Consider the following 18877-nt stretch of genomic DNA (forward strand, 5'->3'; position numbering starts at 1 on the left):
CTGCAGGAAAGCACCCCCACAACATGATGCTGCCACCCCCACAACATGATGCTGCCACCCCCACAACATGATCCTGCCACCCCCACAACATGATCCTGCCACCCCCACAACATGATGCTGCCACCCCCACAACATGATGCTGCCACCCCCACAACCCCCACAACATGATGCTGCCACCCCCACCATGACCCCCACAACATGATCCTGCCTGCCCCCCACAACATGATGCTGCCACCCCCACAACATGATCCTGCCACCCCCACAACATGATCCTGCCACCCCCACAACATGATCCTGCCACCCCCACAACATGATCCTGATCCACCCCCACAACATGATGCTGCCACCCCCACAACATGATCCTGCCACCCCACAACATGATGCTGCCACCCCCACAACATGATCCTGCCACCCCCACAACATGATCCTGCACCCCCACAACACCCCCACAACATGATCCTGCCACCCCCACAACATGATGCTGCCACCCCACAACATGATCCTGCCACCCCACAACATGATGCTGCCACCCCCACAACATGATGCTGCCACCCCCGTGCTTCACGGTTGGGATGGTGTTCTTCAGCTTGCAAGCCTCCCCCTTTTTCCTCGTAACATAACGATGGTCATTATGGCCAAACAGTTCTATTTTTGTTTCATCAGACCAGAGGACATTTCTCCAAAAAGTATGATCTTTGTCCCCATGTGCTGTTGCAAAGCGTAGTCTGTCTTTTTATGGCGGTTGTGGAGCAGTGGCTTCTTCCTTGCTGAGCGGCCTTTCAGGTTATGTTGATATTGGACTTGTTTTACTGTTGATATAGATACTTCTGTACCTGTTTCCTCCAGCATCTTCACAAGGTCCTTTGCTGTTGTTCTGGGATTGTTTTGCACTTTTTGCACCAAAGTACGTTCATCTCTAGGAGACAGAACGCGTCTCCTTCCTGAGCGGTATGACAGCTGCGTGGTCCCGTGGTGTTTATACTTGTGTACTATTGTTTGTACAGATGATCGTGGTACCTTCAGGCGTTTGGAAATTGCTCCCAAGGATGAACCAGACTTGTGGAGGTCTACAATTTTTTTCTGAGGTCTTGGCTGATTTCTTTTGATTTTCCCCTGATGTCAAGCAAAGAGTTGTGATACAGTGAATTATAAGGGAAATAATCTGTCTGTAAACAATTGTTGGAAAAATGACTTGTGTCATGCACAAAGTAGATGTCCTAAACTTGCCAAAACTATAGTTTGTTAACAAGAAATTTGTAGAAGTGCTTGAAAAACAAGTTTTAATGACTCCAACCTAAGTGTATGTAAACGTCCGACTTCAAGTGTAAGTGTGTTCTTACCTTGGAGGTGGTGACACAGTCCCAGTGGTAGTGGAGTAGTGACTGGTTGTCCAGGCTCATGTTGGGGTCATAGCTCTGCTCAGCACTCAGCTGCAGGTCCTGGGTCTTGGACCACACCCTGGAAGTACCACATCAGACATAACGGTATTTCAAGTGCAGTAAAAAGGGATCATTTCACGATCTGAAAACAAAACAAGGGATGGTGTTTTGTTTTACCCTAAAAGGAGTAGTTCAGGATTCAGTACAACTGGATGTTAGATGGTTCCTCACCCTGAAAGTAGTCTACAATGGGCTATGGATCAGTTTCTCCTCACCCTGAAAGTAGTCTACAATGGGCTATGGATTACAGTTTCTCCTCACCCTGAAAGTAGTCTACACTGGGCTATGGATTACAGTTTCTCCTCACCCTGAAAGTAGTCTACAATGGGCTATGGATTATAGTTTCTCCTCACCCTGAAAGTAGTCTACAATGGGCTATGGATTATAGTTTCTCCTCACCCTGAAAGTAGTCTACAATGGGCTATGGATCAGTTTCTCCTCACCCTGAAAGTAGTCTACAATGGGCTATGGATTATAGTTTCTCCTCACCCTGAAAGTAGTCTACAATGGGCTATGGATTACAGTTTCTCCTCACCCTGAAAGTAGTCTACAATGGGCTATGGATTATAGTTTCTCCTCACCCTGAAAGTAGTCTACAATGGGCTATGGATCACAGTTTCTCCTCACCCTGAAAGTAGTCTACAATGGGCTATGGATCACAGTTTCTCCTCACCCTGAAAGTAGTCTACAATGGGCTATGGATCACAGTTTCTCCTGGCCCATAACCTACTTTCAGGTTGAGGAACCAGAGTCTAACAGAGTTTATAAATACTGAACTCCTCATTTAAGTGTTTTAGATCTTATTTTTAGCTTGGCCTGCAATCAGTGATTTTATTGTGTTCTTTAGACAGTTATTTTTATTGTAAAAAAAAAAAAAAAAAACTACTCCTTCAACGGTATCTGCCCCTCTTACCTGTAGGTCCCTCCCTCTATGATAGGAACCAGGCGGGCGGCCATGACGGTTAGCTGTAGACAGGCAGCCTTCCTCAGGGGAACCCCCTGGTAGGACAGGGAGAACACCAGCGAGTAGTTCCCCGAACGCAGAGACATCTTGGGCAGCGAGAGCTGCAGCCGTCGCACGTCTACTTCCCCCGGGAGAGGGATCTTAGAGGCCAGAGGTGCTGCCACCTGGAGGCCGGAGGGTGAATAGAGTCACAACGCATTCATCACCACAGTTTTTTGCTCTGTACTGAAAGTGCTCCATCTTGAAAACTTGACTGCTGAGGTGAACAAGTGACCCTTCACATAGTCCTGCCCAGAACTTTCCCCCCGAGGTTGCAACAGTAACCAAGGGGTCGGGGCTTAGCGAAGGGTCAATGGTTTGAGATTGTATTATTGACAGTGGATAATCAACACAATTCAGAACAACATATTGATTTAAGAAGCGGTACCGAATGGTCGTAGTTGCAGTGCGGGGTGGAGAAGATCTCCCAGAGGTACTGGGCTCCGTAGCGGATGCAAGCCTTCAGGTCCACGCTAGCCTCCACCAGGGTGGGCTGGTAGCGCCAGATGGCTAGCCTAGGAGCCTGGACTACCTGAACCTCTGGCTCCTCACACTCCAACACCCTGATGGTCACCTCCACCCTGGCTAGCACCCAGCTCACCAAGTTACTACAGTTCACCTAGTGGTGGGGAGGAGAATTACGGTCAATCTAGGTTTATTAGATTTGTGTTTGTTATAAAATGGGGTTGGGGGTTGGTTTACAGTAATCAAAACTGTTACTTTGTGTAAAATAATGTTTATCAAGTACAACCTTATTTAGGTTGCTGCAAATTCCCTAGTGGTGGGAGGACGAATGACAACGTGCTCGAATGACAACTATCTCCATGTTGGAAAATGGTGTAAGAAAATTGTAAGTGTAGCTTTGTGTAATGAAACTGTATTGTCCAGCAGACATAATGTTTATTATAGTTGTACTTATAGAAAGTCCCTAGAAAAGGGAAATTGGGTTTGCTGTCATTCACACAAAATCAAGAAACACATGAAAATAAACATGTAAATAAACATGTAAATAAACATGAAAATAAACATGTAAATAAACATGTTGATGATACTAAATAATATAAACCTAGTGTACCTGGACCAGGTATTGACCTGGGAACGCATACACATGTTCAACAGAGGAGGTGGTGGAGAGCAGGGGCGCGGAGCCGTCCCTAAAGTCCCAGAGGAAGGTAACGGGTGTGGATTGAGGCGTGACGCCCGCCATCAGCATCACCGTCTTGTTGATGAAGGTGTCTCTGGGCCGGGCCTCCACCCGGGCCTCCGTCAGAACGTTCTGCACCTGGATGTGCTTGGTGATGTTCTGGCCGTTGAGCAAGTTGAATGCCCTGGATGCATTAAGAAAGATAGAATTTAGCAGATAGAAAATACTAAAGCAACATGTAACAGAGCAGATTTTCATATTGGTGGCCCCACTGGGAATTGAACCAACAACCTTGGCAGTGCTCAAAATTACAGTAACTTTCACCAAATTACCAGGATTTCCAAAAATCCCGGTTAGAAGATTCCCGAAATCAGAAGAGAATCAGCAGGAAACGCTGGATCCTCCCAACCAGGGTGTCTGTAAAAACCTGGGAAATTTTGGCGTTGCAAAGGAAGTTGGTACTTCAACAGAGAGTATTGGTGATTCTGGCAGAACCCACAACCTTTGTGTTGTGAGCCCCATATTCAGTTGGTACGTCACCGCAATGAGAGGTTGAACGACACGGCCTCATTTACAACAGACTTACAGTACAGACTTTTAGTAGCCTACATTTTGGTCTTGGCGGCCCCAGCGGGAACTGATCCCCCTGCATCTCTAGCCCCATACTCAGTTGATACCTTACCTCAGGTAGATGGTGAGTGACCCGGCCTGGTCGGGGATGTAGGTCACCTCCTTCCCGATGTGGGGAAGGGGGAGGTGGTTAAGGTCAAAGGTCCACAGGAAGGTCACCGGGTTTCCTGTCAGGATGTCGGCTACCAAGGTCTTCTTGACGCCCACAGGCATGGCGGCGTCACAGCAGTCCAGGATACTCAGCATGCTCACTGGCTCCATCACCTCCACCTGCAGGTGGCGCCGCTCAGAACTCACCTGGGGAAATGATGAGGTTACGGTAAAACAAGACAAAGAAAAACACAACAAACATCAACTATCATAACATATGAGAATATATGTAAAGAAATTGTATTGAGTTGTAAAAAAAAAAAATGTATCAACTACAACGATATTAAAATGCTTAATAAAAATAAATAGTAATACAAAAAGGTCATCTAAACACGATGCGCAGCATTCTCTCCTGGAACTCCTGTATCTCACCTGGTTGTGTGCGGTCAGGTTTACCATGTAGGTGTCGACCCGGCTGAACTGGTGAACGTAGGTCTGGTTGAGGCCGAAAACGGTCGAGTCTCCGCTGATGCTGAGGATGAAGCTCACGTTCGTCCCTGATGCCTTGGCGATGGTAAACTCCACCCTCTCCCCGACCGCCGCGATCCTCTTACTTGCCCTCAGCTCCAACCCCTGAATCTTATCCTGTACCGTCAACTCTCTGGAAAACGCCTCGCCGCTAACGTCGTTGGTAGCGTTTAGCATAACGGTGAACGGCCCTGGTTCCTGGAAAACGTGGGACACCCTCCGTCCCATTTCTGTTCTGCCCAGCAACAGCCAGGTCCAAGATACGTTGGTGCCGGTCCTTAATTCTCCGTGGAGAGAGACATTGACGCCGGTAGCCACAAAGTTCTGCTCCGTGACGTTAGTCGCAGAGAACGTAACTCCTGTTACCACTTCCTGGACGTCAATGAACTTGGACACCGTATCGGCGCTGACCTCATTGGACACTTCCACAGTAACGACCTTCATTCCTGGAACAGTGAACTGATGAACCACAGAGGGCTCATTCCAGCCTAGAGCGCCCTCATCAGCCGACCACCGGTACTGCAGGTCCGAGCCTTTACTGGCCAACACCGTCAGGTTAGTGGAGGAGTTGACCGCCACAGGGTTGACGCTGGTCTCCAGGTACAGCTCTCCAACCGGATCGAGGAACTGGATGGTTCTGTTCACCACAAGCGTTCCAAGGAGGTTGGTGGCCCGCAGGAAGACGTCACAGGGACCAGGGGTGGAGAAGTTGACCGGGATGGTCTTCCCGCTGAGGTTGAGCGCAGTGCTGACCGGCGCCAACTCCCTGAGGAGGTTCCAGCTGAAGGACATGTTGGTCCCTTCCCTCAGTGCGGCCTGGAGGTGGAGCACACGGTTCGTAGCGTAGCAGCACCCCCCCTCGCCCCCCATCTCCTCCTCAGGCTGGATCTGCAACCCCTCCAGCTCCCGCAGAACGTAGATGTATACGCTGGCCTGGGCTGAGCCCACGTCGCTCTCTGCCGTGACGATGACGTTGTATGTCCCCACCGACCGGAAGGTGTAATGAGTCTTCCATTCTTGGAGCCTGGGTGTGCAGCCGTCACACAGGTTCCACGAAAACCGCACGCCATCGCCTTCCTCCAGGTGAGCCTTGAAGTTGACTGTGGCGTTTATGGGGACGTTGACCCGATCGGCATTGACCACCAGGCCGCGGATGGGTGCCAGGACTGCCACGGCAACCCGGGTGTGGTTGCTGCTCACCGGGTTTGCCGCCGTCAGCGTGACATTGAAGACTCCAGAGACGTTGTAGGCGTGTGTCGCGTTCGGGCCGGGGGTGAGGGGCGTTCCGTCGCCGAAATCCCAGGTGTAGAGGCTGGCAGGCGCCAGCGAAGAGGTGGTGAAGAGGTACACCTCCCTCAGAGTCAGGTTATTGGATCTAGTCCCGTTATGTTGGATCAGGACCAGTCCTACCGGCCGCTGGATCTGAATCAGGACGCTGTCATTACTGCAGGAGATGTTGTTGGACACAGTGACCGTCACCAGGTACTGACCAGGGTTTTTATAGGTGAACACCATGTCCGTATGGCCCTGGACAGGTGTAGAGTCCTCAATCACCCCAAAATCCCATAAGTAGGTGTAGCCGAAGTCTGGCCGGGCGCTGGCCCTGAACCGGCTTTCCTCCCCCAGTCTGAAGTTGCACTTCTCTGGGGTCAGGGTCACGTTGGACACCGCCGGCTGGACACAAACCCACGCAAAGAAGTTGGCCTTGTTGACGCCGCTGGACAGCAGCAGGGAGAGGTGGTAGTCCCCGCTGCCCAAATAGGAGTGGCTGATCCTGGGGCTGCCCAGGTGTGTCTGGTTGGGGGTCCCGTCCCCGAAGCTCCACTCATACAGGTGAGAGGAGGCATTCCCCGAAACGAAGGCCTGGAAGTCGACCTGGGTCAGCTCCCGGACACAGCCCGCCGGCTCCAGCCTCACCACCTGCAGCACGAACACCTGGACAGGTACCAGGGTCCAGCGGGCGCTCACCGCATTCCGCGCCGTCACGTTCACCGTGTAGTTCCCGTCTTTCACGTAGGTGTGCGGAAGCTCGGAACCCGCCGTCGTCACCATGGACCCGTCGCCCATGTCGAAGCTCCAGGTGACGTTGTTACCTGCCTGCAGGTGTGCAGAGACCGTCGTCGGGGTGTTGAGCTCGGTGGGGGCGGAGGAGGTCGCCGTTAACCCTTTAATCTCCTCGTACACCAACATCTCAGCGCAGGCCTTCGTCCAGCTGATGGTATTATTCACGGACACACACACATTATGGACGCCACTGTGGCCGACACCGTAGGTGTGGTTGACGCGACGTTGAGGCCCCTCTCTGGAGGCGGAGCCATCGGCAAAATCCCACGTATAGACGATGCCATAGGCCGAGGGCAAGGCGTGAGCCTCAAAAGCTGCTGGTTGGCCGGCCTGGAGGAGGCGGGGCTCTGTTTCTATGTCGACGTGGGTAAGGACACTGTATACGTGCATGTCGATGCGCTGGGTTCTGTTCTCGTAATGGTTAGAGACAGACACCAGGACGGTGTACACTCCTACAGAGAAACAGGGAGGGGGTGGGGAAAGAGAAAAGCATGACATTGTCCTCTTTTCCAAAATGTAACAAGACATTCCCAGTGACACTCCCAGATAGGGTTGATAAATCTCAGTAACATTCCCAGTGACACTCCCAGGTAGGGTTGATAAATCTCAGTAACATTCCCAGTGACACTCCCAGGTAGGGTTGATAAATCTCAGTAACATTCCCAGTGACACTCCCAGGTAGGGTTGATAAATCCCAGTAACATTCCCAGTGACACTCCCAGGTAGGGTTGATAAATCTCAGTAACATTCCCAGTAACACTCCCAGGTAGGGTTGATAAATCCCAGTAACATTCCCAGTGACACTCCCAGGTAGGGTTGATAAATCCCAGTAACATTCCCAGTTACACTCCCAGGTAGGGTTGATAAATCTCAGTAACATTCCCAGTTACACTCCCAGGTAGGGTTGATAAATCTCAGTAACATTCCCAGTGACACTCCCAGGTAGGGTTGATAAATCTCAGTAACATTCCCAGTGACACTCCCAGATAGAGTTGATAAATCTCAGTAACATTCCCAGTGACACTCCCAGGTAGGGTTGATAAATCCCAGTAACATTCCCAGTAACACTCCCAGATAGGGTTGATAAATCTCAGTAACATTCCCAAAATTCCCCGGTTTTCCAGAAATGCAGGTTGGAGGATTCTAGATGTCCTGCTTATTCCCTCCTGAATCCGGTAATCTACTAACCGGGATTTCTGTGAAAGCATCTGTTTTTAAATAATATACTGTAAATATAGCATGAACACTATAAACCAGTATAGAGGTGGATTAACAGACCTGGCTGTTGGTACTTGTACTTGACTTTGTTGGGCAGGAGCACCTGTGTAGGGGAGTCTGGTAGGGGAGGGTACAGGGAGGTGTTGTAGGGAGGTTTAAAGTCATATTCCTGGTAACCTCCGTCTCCAAACGACCACCTGGGGGGGACAGGGCACGATGGTGTCAATACAATCAATCCAGTCAGGGATGACAGACACACACACACACACACACACACACACACACACACACACACACACACACACACACACACACACACACACACACACACACACACACACACACGCACTAGTGTCTGAGAAGCAGTGGAGGGTTTGGAGAGAGAGGAGTGGAAACTCAGGATCGCTCACTGAGATGAACAAGAGAGTGAAGAGAGACTGAGGGAAGGAGAGAGAGAAACGGAGGGGAACATTCCTGTCAGCAATCTGCTCTAACCACAAGACTGTAAATCAAAACCCTGTCCCACATAGAAGGCTGCAATTACCACACACAAAGACTGTGTGTGTGTGTGTGTGTGTGTGTGTGTGTGTGTGTGTGTGTGTGTGTGTGTGTGTGTGTGTGTGTGTGTGTGTGTGTGTGTGTGTGTGTGTGTGTGTGTGTGTGTGTGTGTGTGTGTGTGTGTGTGTGTGTGTGGAACGGAGAGACAGAAAGAGAAATGTAGACATGTTTAGGAGACAGTCTAAGCATGAGCTTGGTTTGGTCTGTGTTTATGATATGTTGGGGTGCATGCTGCGTGTGTGTGTGTGTGTGTGTGTGTGTGTGTGTGTGTGTGTGTGTGTGTGTGTGTGTGTGTGTGTGTGTGTGTGTGTGTGTGTGTGTGTGTGTGTGTGTGTGTGTGTGTGTGTGTGTGTGTGTGTGTGTGTGCGCACGTCTCTCACACACTACAACCTACCGGAAGGTGGCGTCCACGGACACATCCAGGACCACGGAGGTGGTCAGGAACTGGTCCGAGCCCTGCGTGACCACGCCAGGCACGCCGATGACCGTGAGGTTGACCATGGGGTTCATACGGTCGACTGTCACGTTGAAGTGGTCCGTCAGGTTGCTCACATGGTTCATCGCCGTCACCTGTAGGATAGGAAATTGATTGGTTGATTGATTGATAGCTACTTCGATAGAGGTTTCTGCATTGTGATGTATTTACACGTCAACATTCTACAGCAGCCATCTTTAACATTACATGGGGAATATTTAAACAATGCTGTGTAACGGAATGTCTACAACATTCTACAGCAGCCATCTTTAACATTACATGGGGAATATTTAAACAATGCTATGTAACGGAATGTCTACAACATTCTACGGCAGCCATCTTAACTTATGACACTGTTATGTTATGACTCTGTTATGACTCTGTTGACTCTGTTATGACTCTGTTGACTCTGTTATGACTCTGTTATGACTCGGTTATGACTGTTATGACTCTGTTATGACTGTTATGACTCTGTTATAACTCTGTTATGACTCTGTTATAACTGTTATAACTCTGTTATGACTCTGTTATAACTCTGTTATGACTCTGTTATGACTCTGTTATGACTCTGCTATGAAGGCAAGATTTCCCATCACATTTCTGAGGTAGAGATGTCCCATAACTACAGATGTAGGATTTGAACTTGTATTTGTATGCTGGTGTTGTACAGAAGTGGTGGATGAGTTGGTGAGGAGTGTCCTCCAAAAGCTACAGTACATGGATATCAAAGATCAAAGTAGCTGGACACTAGCTTAGCTTTACCACCTAGCTTAGCTTTACCGCCTAGCTTAGATTTACCACCTAGCTTAGCTTTACCACCTAGCTTAGCTTTACCACCTAGCTTAGCTTTACCGCCTAGCTTAGATTTACCACCTAGCTTAGCTTTACCGCCTAGCTTAGCTTTACCGCCTAGCTTAGCTTCACCACCTAGCGTAGCTTTACCACCTAGCTTAGCTTTACCACCTAGTTTAGATTGACCACCTAGCTTAGCTTTACCACCTAGCTTAGCTTTACCACCTAGCTTAGCTTTACCACCTAGCTTAGCTTTACCACCTGACTTAGCTTTACCACCTAGCTTAGCTTTACCACTTACCACCTAGCTTTAACTTCTTCGAGATAGGGGGCGCTCTTTTAATTTTTGGATAAAAAACGTTCCCGTTTTAAACAAGATATTTTGTCACGAAAAGATGCTCGACTATGCATGTAATTGACAGCTTCGGAAAGAAAAAACTCTGACGTTTCCAAAACTGCAAAGATATTATTTGTGAGTGCCCCAGAACTAATGCTACAGGCGAAGCCAAGATGAAATTTCATACAGGAAATGCCCCAGATTCTGAAGGCGCTGTGTTCCAATGTCTCCTTATATGGCTGTGAATGCGCCAGGAATGAGCCTGCCCTTTCTGTCGTTTCCCCAAGGTGTCTGCAGCATTGTGACGTATTTGTAGGCATATCATTGGAAGATTGACCATAAGAGACTACATTTACCAAGTGTCCGCCCGGTGTCCTGCGTCAAAATTATTGCGTAATCTCCAGGTCCATGCGCGTTCCATTTTCTTCAGAGGAGAAAGTCAACTGCCACAAAGGATTTATCATCGATAGATATGTGAAAAACACCTTGAGGATTGATTCTAAACAACGTTTGCCATGTTTCTGTCGATATTATGGAGTTAATTTGGAAAAAAAGTTTGCGTGTTAATGACTTAATTTTCGTTTTTTTTCTTACCCAAACGTGATGAAGAAAACGGAGCGATTTGTCTACACAAATAATCTTTTTGTAAAAACTGAACATTTGCTATCTAACTGAGAGTCTCCTCATTGAAAACATCTGAAGTTCTTCAAAGGTAAATTAAATGTTGCATGCTGAATGCTAGGCTAAATGCTATGCTAGGCTATCAATACTCTTACACAAATGCTTGTTTAGCTATGGTTCAAAAGCATATTTTGAAAATCTGAGATGACAGTGTTGTTAACAAAAGGCTAAGCTTGAGAGCAACTATATTTATTTCATTTCATTTGCGATTTTCATGAATAGTTAACGTTGCGTTATGGTAATGAGCTTGAGGCTGTATTCACGATCCCGGATCCGGGATGGCTAGAATCAAGAGGTTTTAACCAACACCAAACCAGCATCAACCAAGGCAGGGGCCCATATCAGTGTCATCTATGTTGTATTGTGTGTATGTGTGTGTATGTGTGTGTGTGTGTGTGTGTGTGTGTGTGTCTCACCGATAGTTTGTAGACAGCTGGGTTCTGGTATATGATGTTCAGCACGGTGTTGTAGTAGGTGAAGTAGGGCTTATCATCCACTGTCCATTTAAAGGTTGGGCTGGAACCTCCCTCTACAGCAGCAGTATAGCTCTGGAACACACAGAGAGGAGATCACACACACACACAGAGGAGATAACACACACACACACAGAGGAGATAAAACACACACAGAGAGGAGATAACACACACACACACAGAGGAGATAACACACACACACAGAGGAGATAAACACACACACAGAGGAGACACAGATAACACACACACACAGAGGAGATACATACACACACAGAGGAGATAACACACACACAGAAGAGATAACACACACACAGAGGAGATAACACACACACAGAGGAGATAACACACACACACAGAGGAGATACACACACAGAGGAGATAACACACACACAGAGGAGATAACACACACACAGAGGAGATAACACACACACACAGAGGAGACAACACACACACAAACACAGAGGAGATAACACACACACAGACAGAGGAGATAACACACACACACGCAACAACACAACACACACAGGAGAGGAGACCCCACAACACACAGAGAGGAGACAACACACACACACACACAACAACACACACACAAAGAGGAGAGGAGATAACACACGCACACAGAGAGAGGAGATAACATACAGACACCCCACAACACAACACACACACAACACACCCCACACACACACACCCCAACACACACACACACACCCCAACACACACACCCAACAAAACACACACACACCCCACAACCCCCACACACACACACCCCCAACAGCACACACACACCCACATCCCCCACCACAACACACACACAACACAACACACACACTCCCCCAACACAAACACCCCAACACACACACACACACACACACACACACCCAACACAAACACACTGAACACACCCCCACCACCCACACACACACACACACACAAACCCCCCAACACACACACACACACACACACAAACACAAACACACACACACACCCAACAACAAACACACTGAACACACCCCCACACACACACAAACACCCCCAACACACACACACACACACACACAAACACACACACAACACACACACACACACACACCCAACACCAACACACTGAACACACCCCCACACACACACATTGAACTCACCACGACTGATTCCATGAGGACTCTGTGTCTGGGATGAGGCTGGACCACCAGACCTCTCAGAGGTTCCTCCACCCCAACCAACAGGCTGAGACTGGCCTCCGTCACCTCGCTGTGGACACACACACACACACACACACACACACACACACACACACACACACACACACACACACACACACACACACACACACACACACACACACACACACACACGTGATGAGCAACATTGAGACTTGAAGCAACATTGAGACTTAAAGACTTGTGTTAGCTTCCCTAACAGACTAATATACTGGCTATACAATCACACTGTATGTGATATACTGTATGTAGATGTACTGTATGTAGATATACTGTATGTAGATATACTGTATGTAGATATACTGTATGTGATATACTGTATATAGATATACTGCATGTAGATATACTGTATGTAGATATACTGTATGTGATATACTGTATGTAGATATACTGTATGTAGATATACTGTATGTAGATATACTGTATGTGATATACTGTATGTAGATATACTGTATGTAGATATACTGTATGTAAATATACTGTATGTAGATATACTGTATGTAGTTATGCTGTATATAGATATACTATATGTGATATACTGTATATAGATATACTGTATGTAGATATACTGTATGTAGATATACTGTATGTAGTTATACTGTATATAGATATACTGTATGTGATATACTGTATATAGATATACTGTATGTAGATATACTGTATGTAGATATACTGTATGTAGTTATACTGTATATAGATATACTGTATGTGATATACTGTATATAGATATACTGTATGTAGTTATACTGTATATAGATATACTGTATATAGATATACTGTATGTGATATACTGTATGTAGATATACTGTATATAGATATACTGTATGTAGATATACTGTATATAGATATACTGTATGTAGATATACTGTATGTAGATATACTGTATGTAGATATACTGTATGTAGATATACTGTATATAGATATACTGTATGTAGATATACTGTATGTAGATATACTGTATATAGATATACTGTATGTAGATATACTGTATGTAGATATACTGTATGTAGATATACTGTATATAGATATACTGTATGTGATATACTGTATCTGATATACTGTATGTAGATATACTGTATCTGATATACTGTATATAGATATACTGTATGTAGTTATACTGTATATAGATATACTGTATATAGATATACTGTATGTAGATATACTGTATATAGATATACTGTATGTAGATATACTGTATGTAGATATACTGTATATAGATATACTGTATGTAGATGTACTGTATGTAGATATACTGTTTGTGATATACTGTATATAGATATACTGTATGTAGTTATACTGTATATAGATATACTGTATGTAGATATACTGTATGTAGATATACTGTATAGAGATATACTGTATGTAGATATACTGTATGTAGATATACTGTATATAGATATACTGTATAGAGATATACTGTATGTGATATACTGTATATAGTTATACTGTATATAGATATACTGTATGTGATATACTGTATATAGATATACTGTATGTAGTTATACTGTATATAGATATACTGTATGTAGATATACTGTATGTGATATACTGTATGTAGATATACTGTATGTAGATATACTGTATGTGATATACTGTATATAGATATACTGTATGTAGTTATACTGTATGTAGATATACTGTATGTAGATATACTGTATGTAGATATACTGTATGTAGATATACTGTATGTGATATACTGTATGTAGTTATACTGTATGTGATATACTGTATGTAGATATACTGTATGTAGTTATACTGTATGTGATATACTGTATATAGATATACTGTATGTAGTTATACTGTATGTAGATATACTGTATGTAGATATACTGTATGTAGATATACTGTATGTAGATATACTGTATGTAGATATACTGTATGTAGATATACTGTATGTAGATATACTGTATGTAGATATACTGTATGTAGATATACTGTATGTAGATATACTGTATGTAGATATACTGTATGTGATATACTGTATGATATACTGTATGTAGATATACTGTATGTAGATATACTGTATGTATGATATACTGTATGTAGATATACTGTATGTAGATATACTGTATATAGATACTGTATGTAGATATACTGTATATAGATATACTGTATGTAGATATACTGTATGTGATATACTGTATATAGATATACTGTATGTAGATATACTGTATGTAGATATACTGTATGTGATATACTGTATGTAGATATACTGTATGTGATATACTGTATGTAGATATACTGTATGTAGATATACTGTATGTAGATATACTGTATGTAGATATACTGTATGTAGATATACTGTATGTAATATACTGTATGTAGATATACTGTATGTAGATATACTGTATGTAGATATTCTGTATGTAGATATACTGTATGTAGTTATACTGTATGTGATATACTGTGTATATATATACTGTATGTAGATATACTGTATGTGATATACTGTATGTGATATACTGTATGTAGATGTACTGTATGTAGATATACTGTATGTGATATACTGTATATAGATATACTGTATGTAGATATACTGTATGTAGATATACTGTATGTAGATATACTGTATGTAGATATACTGCATGTGATATACTGTATGTGATATACTGTATGTAGATATACTGTATGTGATATACTGTATGTAGTTATACTGTATGTGATATACTGTATGTAGATATACTGTATGTAGTTATACTGTATGTGATATACTGTATGTAGATATACTGTATGTGATATACTGTATGTAGTTATACTGTATGTGATATACTGTATGTAGATATACTGTATGCAGTTATACTGTATGTGATATGCTGTATATAGATATACTGTATGTAGATATACTGTATGTGATATACTGTATGTAGATATACTGTATGTGATATACTGTATGTGATATACTGTATGTGATATACTGTATATAGATATACTGTATGTAGATATACTGTATGTAGATATACTGTATGTAGATATACTGTATGTAGATATACTGTATGTAGATATACTGTATGTAGATATACTGTATGTGATATACTGTATGTAGATATACTGTATGTAGATATACTGTATGTGATATACTGTATATAGATATACTGTATGTAGATATACTGTATGTGATATACTGTATGTGATATACTGTATGTAGATATACTGTATGTGATATACTGTATGTAGATATACTGTATGTGATATACTGTATGTAGATATACTGTATGTGATATACTGTATGTAGATATACTGTATGTAGATATACTGTATGTGATATACTGTATGTAGATATACTGTATGTAGATATACTGTATGTAGATATACTGTATATAGATATACTGTATGTAGATATACTGTATGTAGATATACTGTATGTAGATATACTGTATGTAGATATACTGTATGTAGATATACTGTATGTAGATATACTGTATGTGATATACTGTATATAGATATACTGTATGTAGATATACTGTATGTAGATATACTGTATGTAGATATACTGTATGTAGATATACTGTATGTAGATATACTGTATATAGATATACTGTATGTAGATATACTGTATGTAGATATACTGTATGTAGATATACTGTATATAGATGTACTGTATGTAGATATACTGTATGTAGATATACTGTATATAGATATACTGTATGTAGATATACTGTATGTGATATACTGTATGTAGATATACTGTATATAGGTATACTGTATGTAGATATACTGTATGTGATATACTGTATGTAGATATACTGTATGTAGATATACTGTATGTAGATACACTCTTAGATAAAAGGGTTCCAGAAGGGTTCGATGCTGTCCCCATAGCAGAACCCTTTTTGGTTCCAGGTAGAACCCTTTTTGTTTCCAGGGTAGAACCATTTTGGGTTCCATGTAGAACCCTTTGTGGAACATGGAACCAAAGGATTCTCCTATGTTCTAGAACACACCCTTGTTTCAGTGTAGGGACGTATAGAATCATAGAGATATCTGACCTGTGTGCTGACAGATTCACCACCACCGGCCCCCTCTCCTCCCCGAGCCCCAGATCTATCACCGCAAACAGACTGTGGCTCTGGTTCCCCCCGCCTCTCCCTGGTTCTCCTGCCCTGCCTGCCCCTCTACACTCCCCCACAGTGGGCAGGAAGTCAGGGGGACAGTGGTCCTGGAAGAGGACACTCTGGTTGCTTCCCTGCCAGTGGACTTTGGCTCCGTACTGGGAGTGGACCCGGAGCAGAAGCACCGTCTGGTTGGGCCTGGATCACAATCACAATCATTTGTATTTGCCAAGTACATTATTTCACATGTACCAGGAATTTGACCAGGTGAAAGGGTACTGATAATATCTTACAATAAACAGAATATCCAATCCAATCCAACACAACGCAACACAACACAACACAACGCAACACAACACAACGCAACGCAACATATTACCTGAAGTAGTAGGTTCCGTTCTGAGAGGGGGGGTGGAGGACGGTGAGGCCCAGGGGAGGGACCACGAGGATGGGACATGACGCCATGACGGGGAAGGCAGGGTCGTCGGAGGTCACCTCCAGGCTATAGAGCCCCGACTGGGGAAGGCCGGAAGAGAGCTGGGACCCCTGTAGCTGGGTCTCACTATGCCCAACGTAGAGCACCCTGATCGGGCAGACCACGTCCGCAGCCCAGACTCCTCCTCGAACATCCTCCAGGGTTATTTCAACGCTTTGGTCCAGGTCCACGGAACCTTCTGATTGGTTGGAGTTGGCCCACAGCCAGTCAGATTGGTTGAGGGCCAGGATTGGCTGTCGCCACGGCGACTGGGGTGAAGGGTCGCAGCGGAGCAGGGAGGCGGGGCCGGCGTCGTGCTGCAGGCCGATGATGTCGCCGGGGGAGACCAGGAGGTCCTCGACACGCTCCCTCACCTGAGGGGGAAGGAGAGGAGGAGAGTTTGTTTTAAAAGTACTAGTTGTCTTTGTTGTGTGTAGTTGTGTGTATCACTGTAGGTGTTTTGTTCTTTCATCATTGTGTGTGTGTGTGTGTGTGTGTGTGTGTGTGTGTGTGTGTGTGTGTGTGTGTGTGTGTGTGTGTGTGTGTGTGTGTGTGTGCATGCGGTATGTGTGTGTGTGTGTGTGTGTGTGTGTGTGTGTGTGTGTGTGTGTGTGTGTGTGTGTGTGTGTGTGTGTGTGTGTGCGTGCGTGCGTGTGTGTATGTGTGTGTGTGTGTGTGTGTGTGTCTGTCCATCCACTCACCAGTATGTGTGTAACAGGTCCAGCAGGCAGTGTAACCACCACCTCATCCACCAGGCTGTAGCTGGGACGCAGCGCCCCGGGTGGCAGAGTGTCTGCCTGGGTACAGTTGGCACAGGATGCAGGGTGGCAGGGGCTGGCTAGGGGCAGGCAGCGGCCCAGGAAGGGGCACCACTGCTGGGGAGGAGGGCAGGACGTTGATGGTAAAGGGGTGGAGGTGCTGGGCTCCATGGAGACACACAGAGCCACAGGATGACATAGGAGACCACCGCATCCTGGAGGGAGGAGAGTCGGGGTCGTCATGACAGAAACATCATCATGACAGAAACATCATGACAGAAACATCATCATGACACAAACATCATCATGACAGACACATCATGACAGAAACATCATCATGACAGAAACATCATCATGACAGACACATCACCATGACAGAAACATCATCATGACAGAAACATCATCATGACAGAAACATTATGACAGAAACATCATCATGACAGACACATCACCATGACAGAAACATCATCATGACAGAAACATCATCATGACAGAAACATTATGACAGAAACATCACCATGACAGAAACATCATCATGACAGAAACATCACCATGACAGACACATCATGACAGAAACATCATCATGACAGAAACATCATCATGACAGACACATCACCATGACAGAAACATCATCATGACAGAAACATCATCATGACAGAAACATTATGACAGAAACATCATCATGACAGAAACATCACCATGACAGAAACATCATCATGACAGAAACATCATCATGACAGAAACATCATCATGACAGACACATCATCATGACAGAAACATCATCATGACAGAAACATCATCATGACAGACACATCACCATGACAGACACATCATGACAGAAACATCATGACAGAAACATCATCATGACAGAAACATCATCATGACAGAAACATCATCATGACAGAAACATCATCATGACAGAAACATCATCATGACAGAAACATCA

At 44.6% G+C, this 18877-nt stretch overlaps 1 protein-coding gene across 1 annotated transcript in view; it reads right to left on the reverse strand.

Annotated features, from left to right (window-relative positions):
• The window catches only part of pkd1a (polycystic kidney disease 1a), a gene marked incomplete at its 5' end in the record, with an annotated part of 125725 nt that overhangs the window by 66645 nt on the left and 40203 nt on the right, over positions 1 to 18877 (reverse strand). Inside the window, 13 exon segments of the mRNA XM_042316071.1 lie at positions 1341 to 1458; positions 2353 to 2567; positions 2831 to 3061; positions 3518 to 3770; positions 4269 to 4513; positions 4739 to 7350; positions 8177 to 8313; positions 9069 to 9244; positions 11376 to 11507; positions 12572 to 12680; positions 16636 to 16896; positions 17078 to 17547; positions 17875 to 18146. Coding sequence (XP_042172005.1) covers positions 1341 to 1458; positions 2353 to 2567; positions 2831 to 3061; positions 3518 to 3770; positions 4269 to 4513; positions 4739 to 7350; positions 8177 to 8313; positions 9069 to 9244; positions 11376 to 11507; positions 12572 to 12680; positions 16636 to 16896; positions 17078 to 17547; positions 17875 to 18146 — 5231 coding nt within the window.

Source organism: Oncorhynchus tshawytscha, unplaced genomic scaffold, assembly GCF_018296145.1.
Source record: "Oncorhynchus tshawytscha isolate Ot180627B unplaced genomic scaffold, Otsh_v2.0 Un_contig_8889_pilon_pilon, whole genome shotgun sequence".
Classification (NCBI taxonomy): Eukaryota; Metazoa; Chordata; class Actinopteri; order Salmoniformes; family Salmonidae; genus Oncorhynchus; species Oncorhynchus tshawytscha.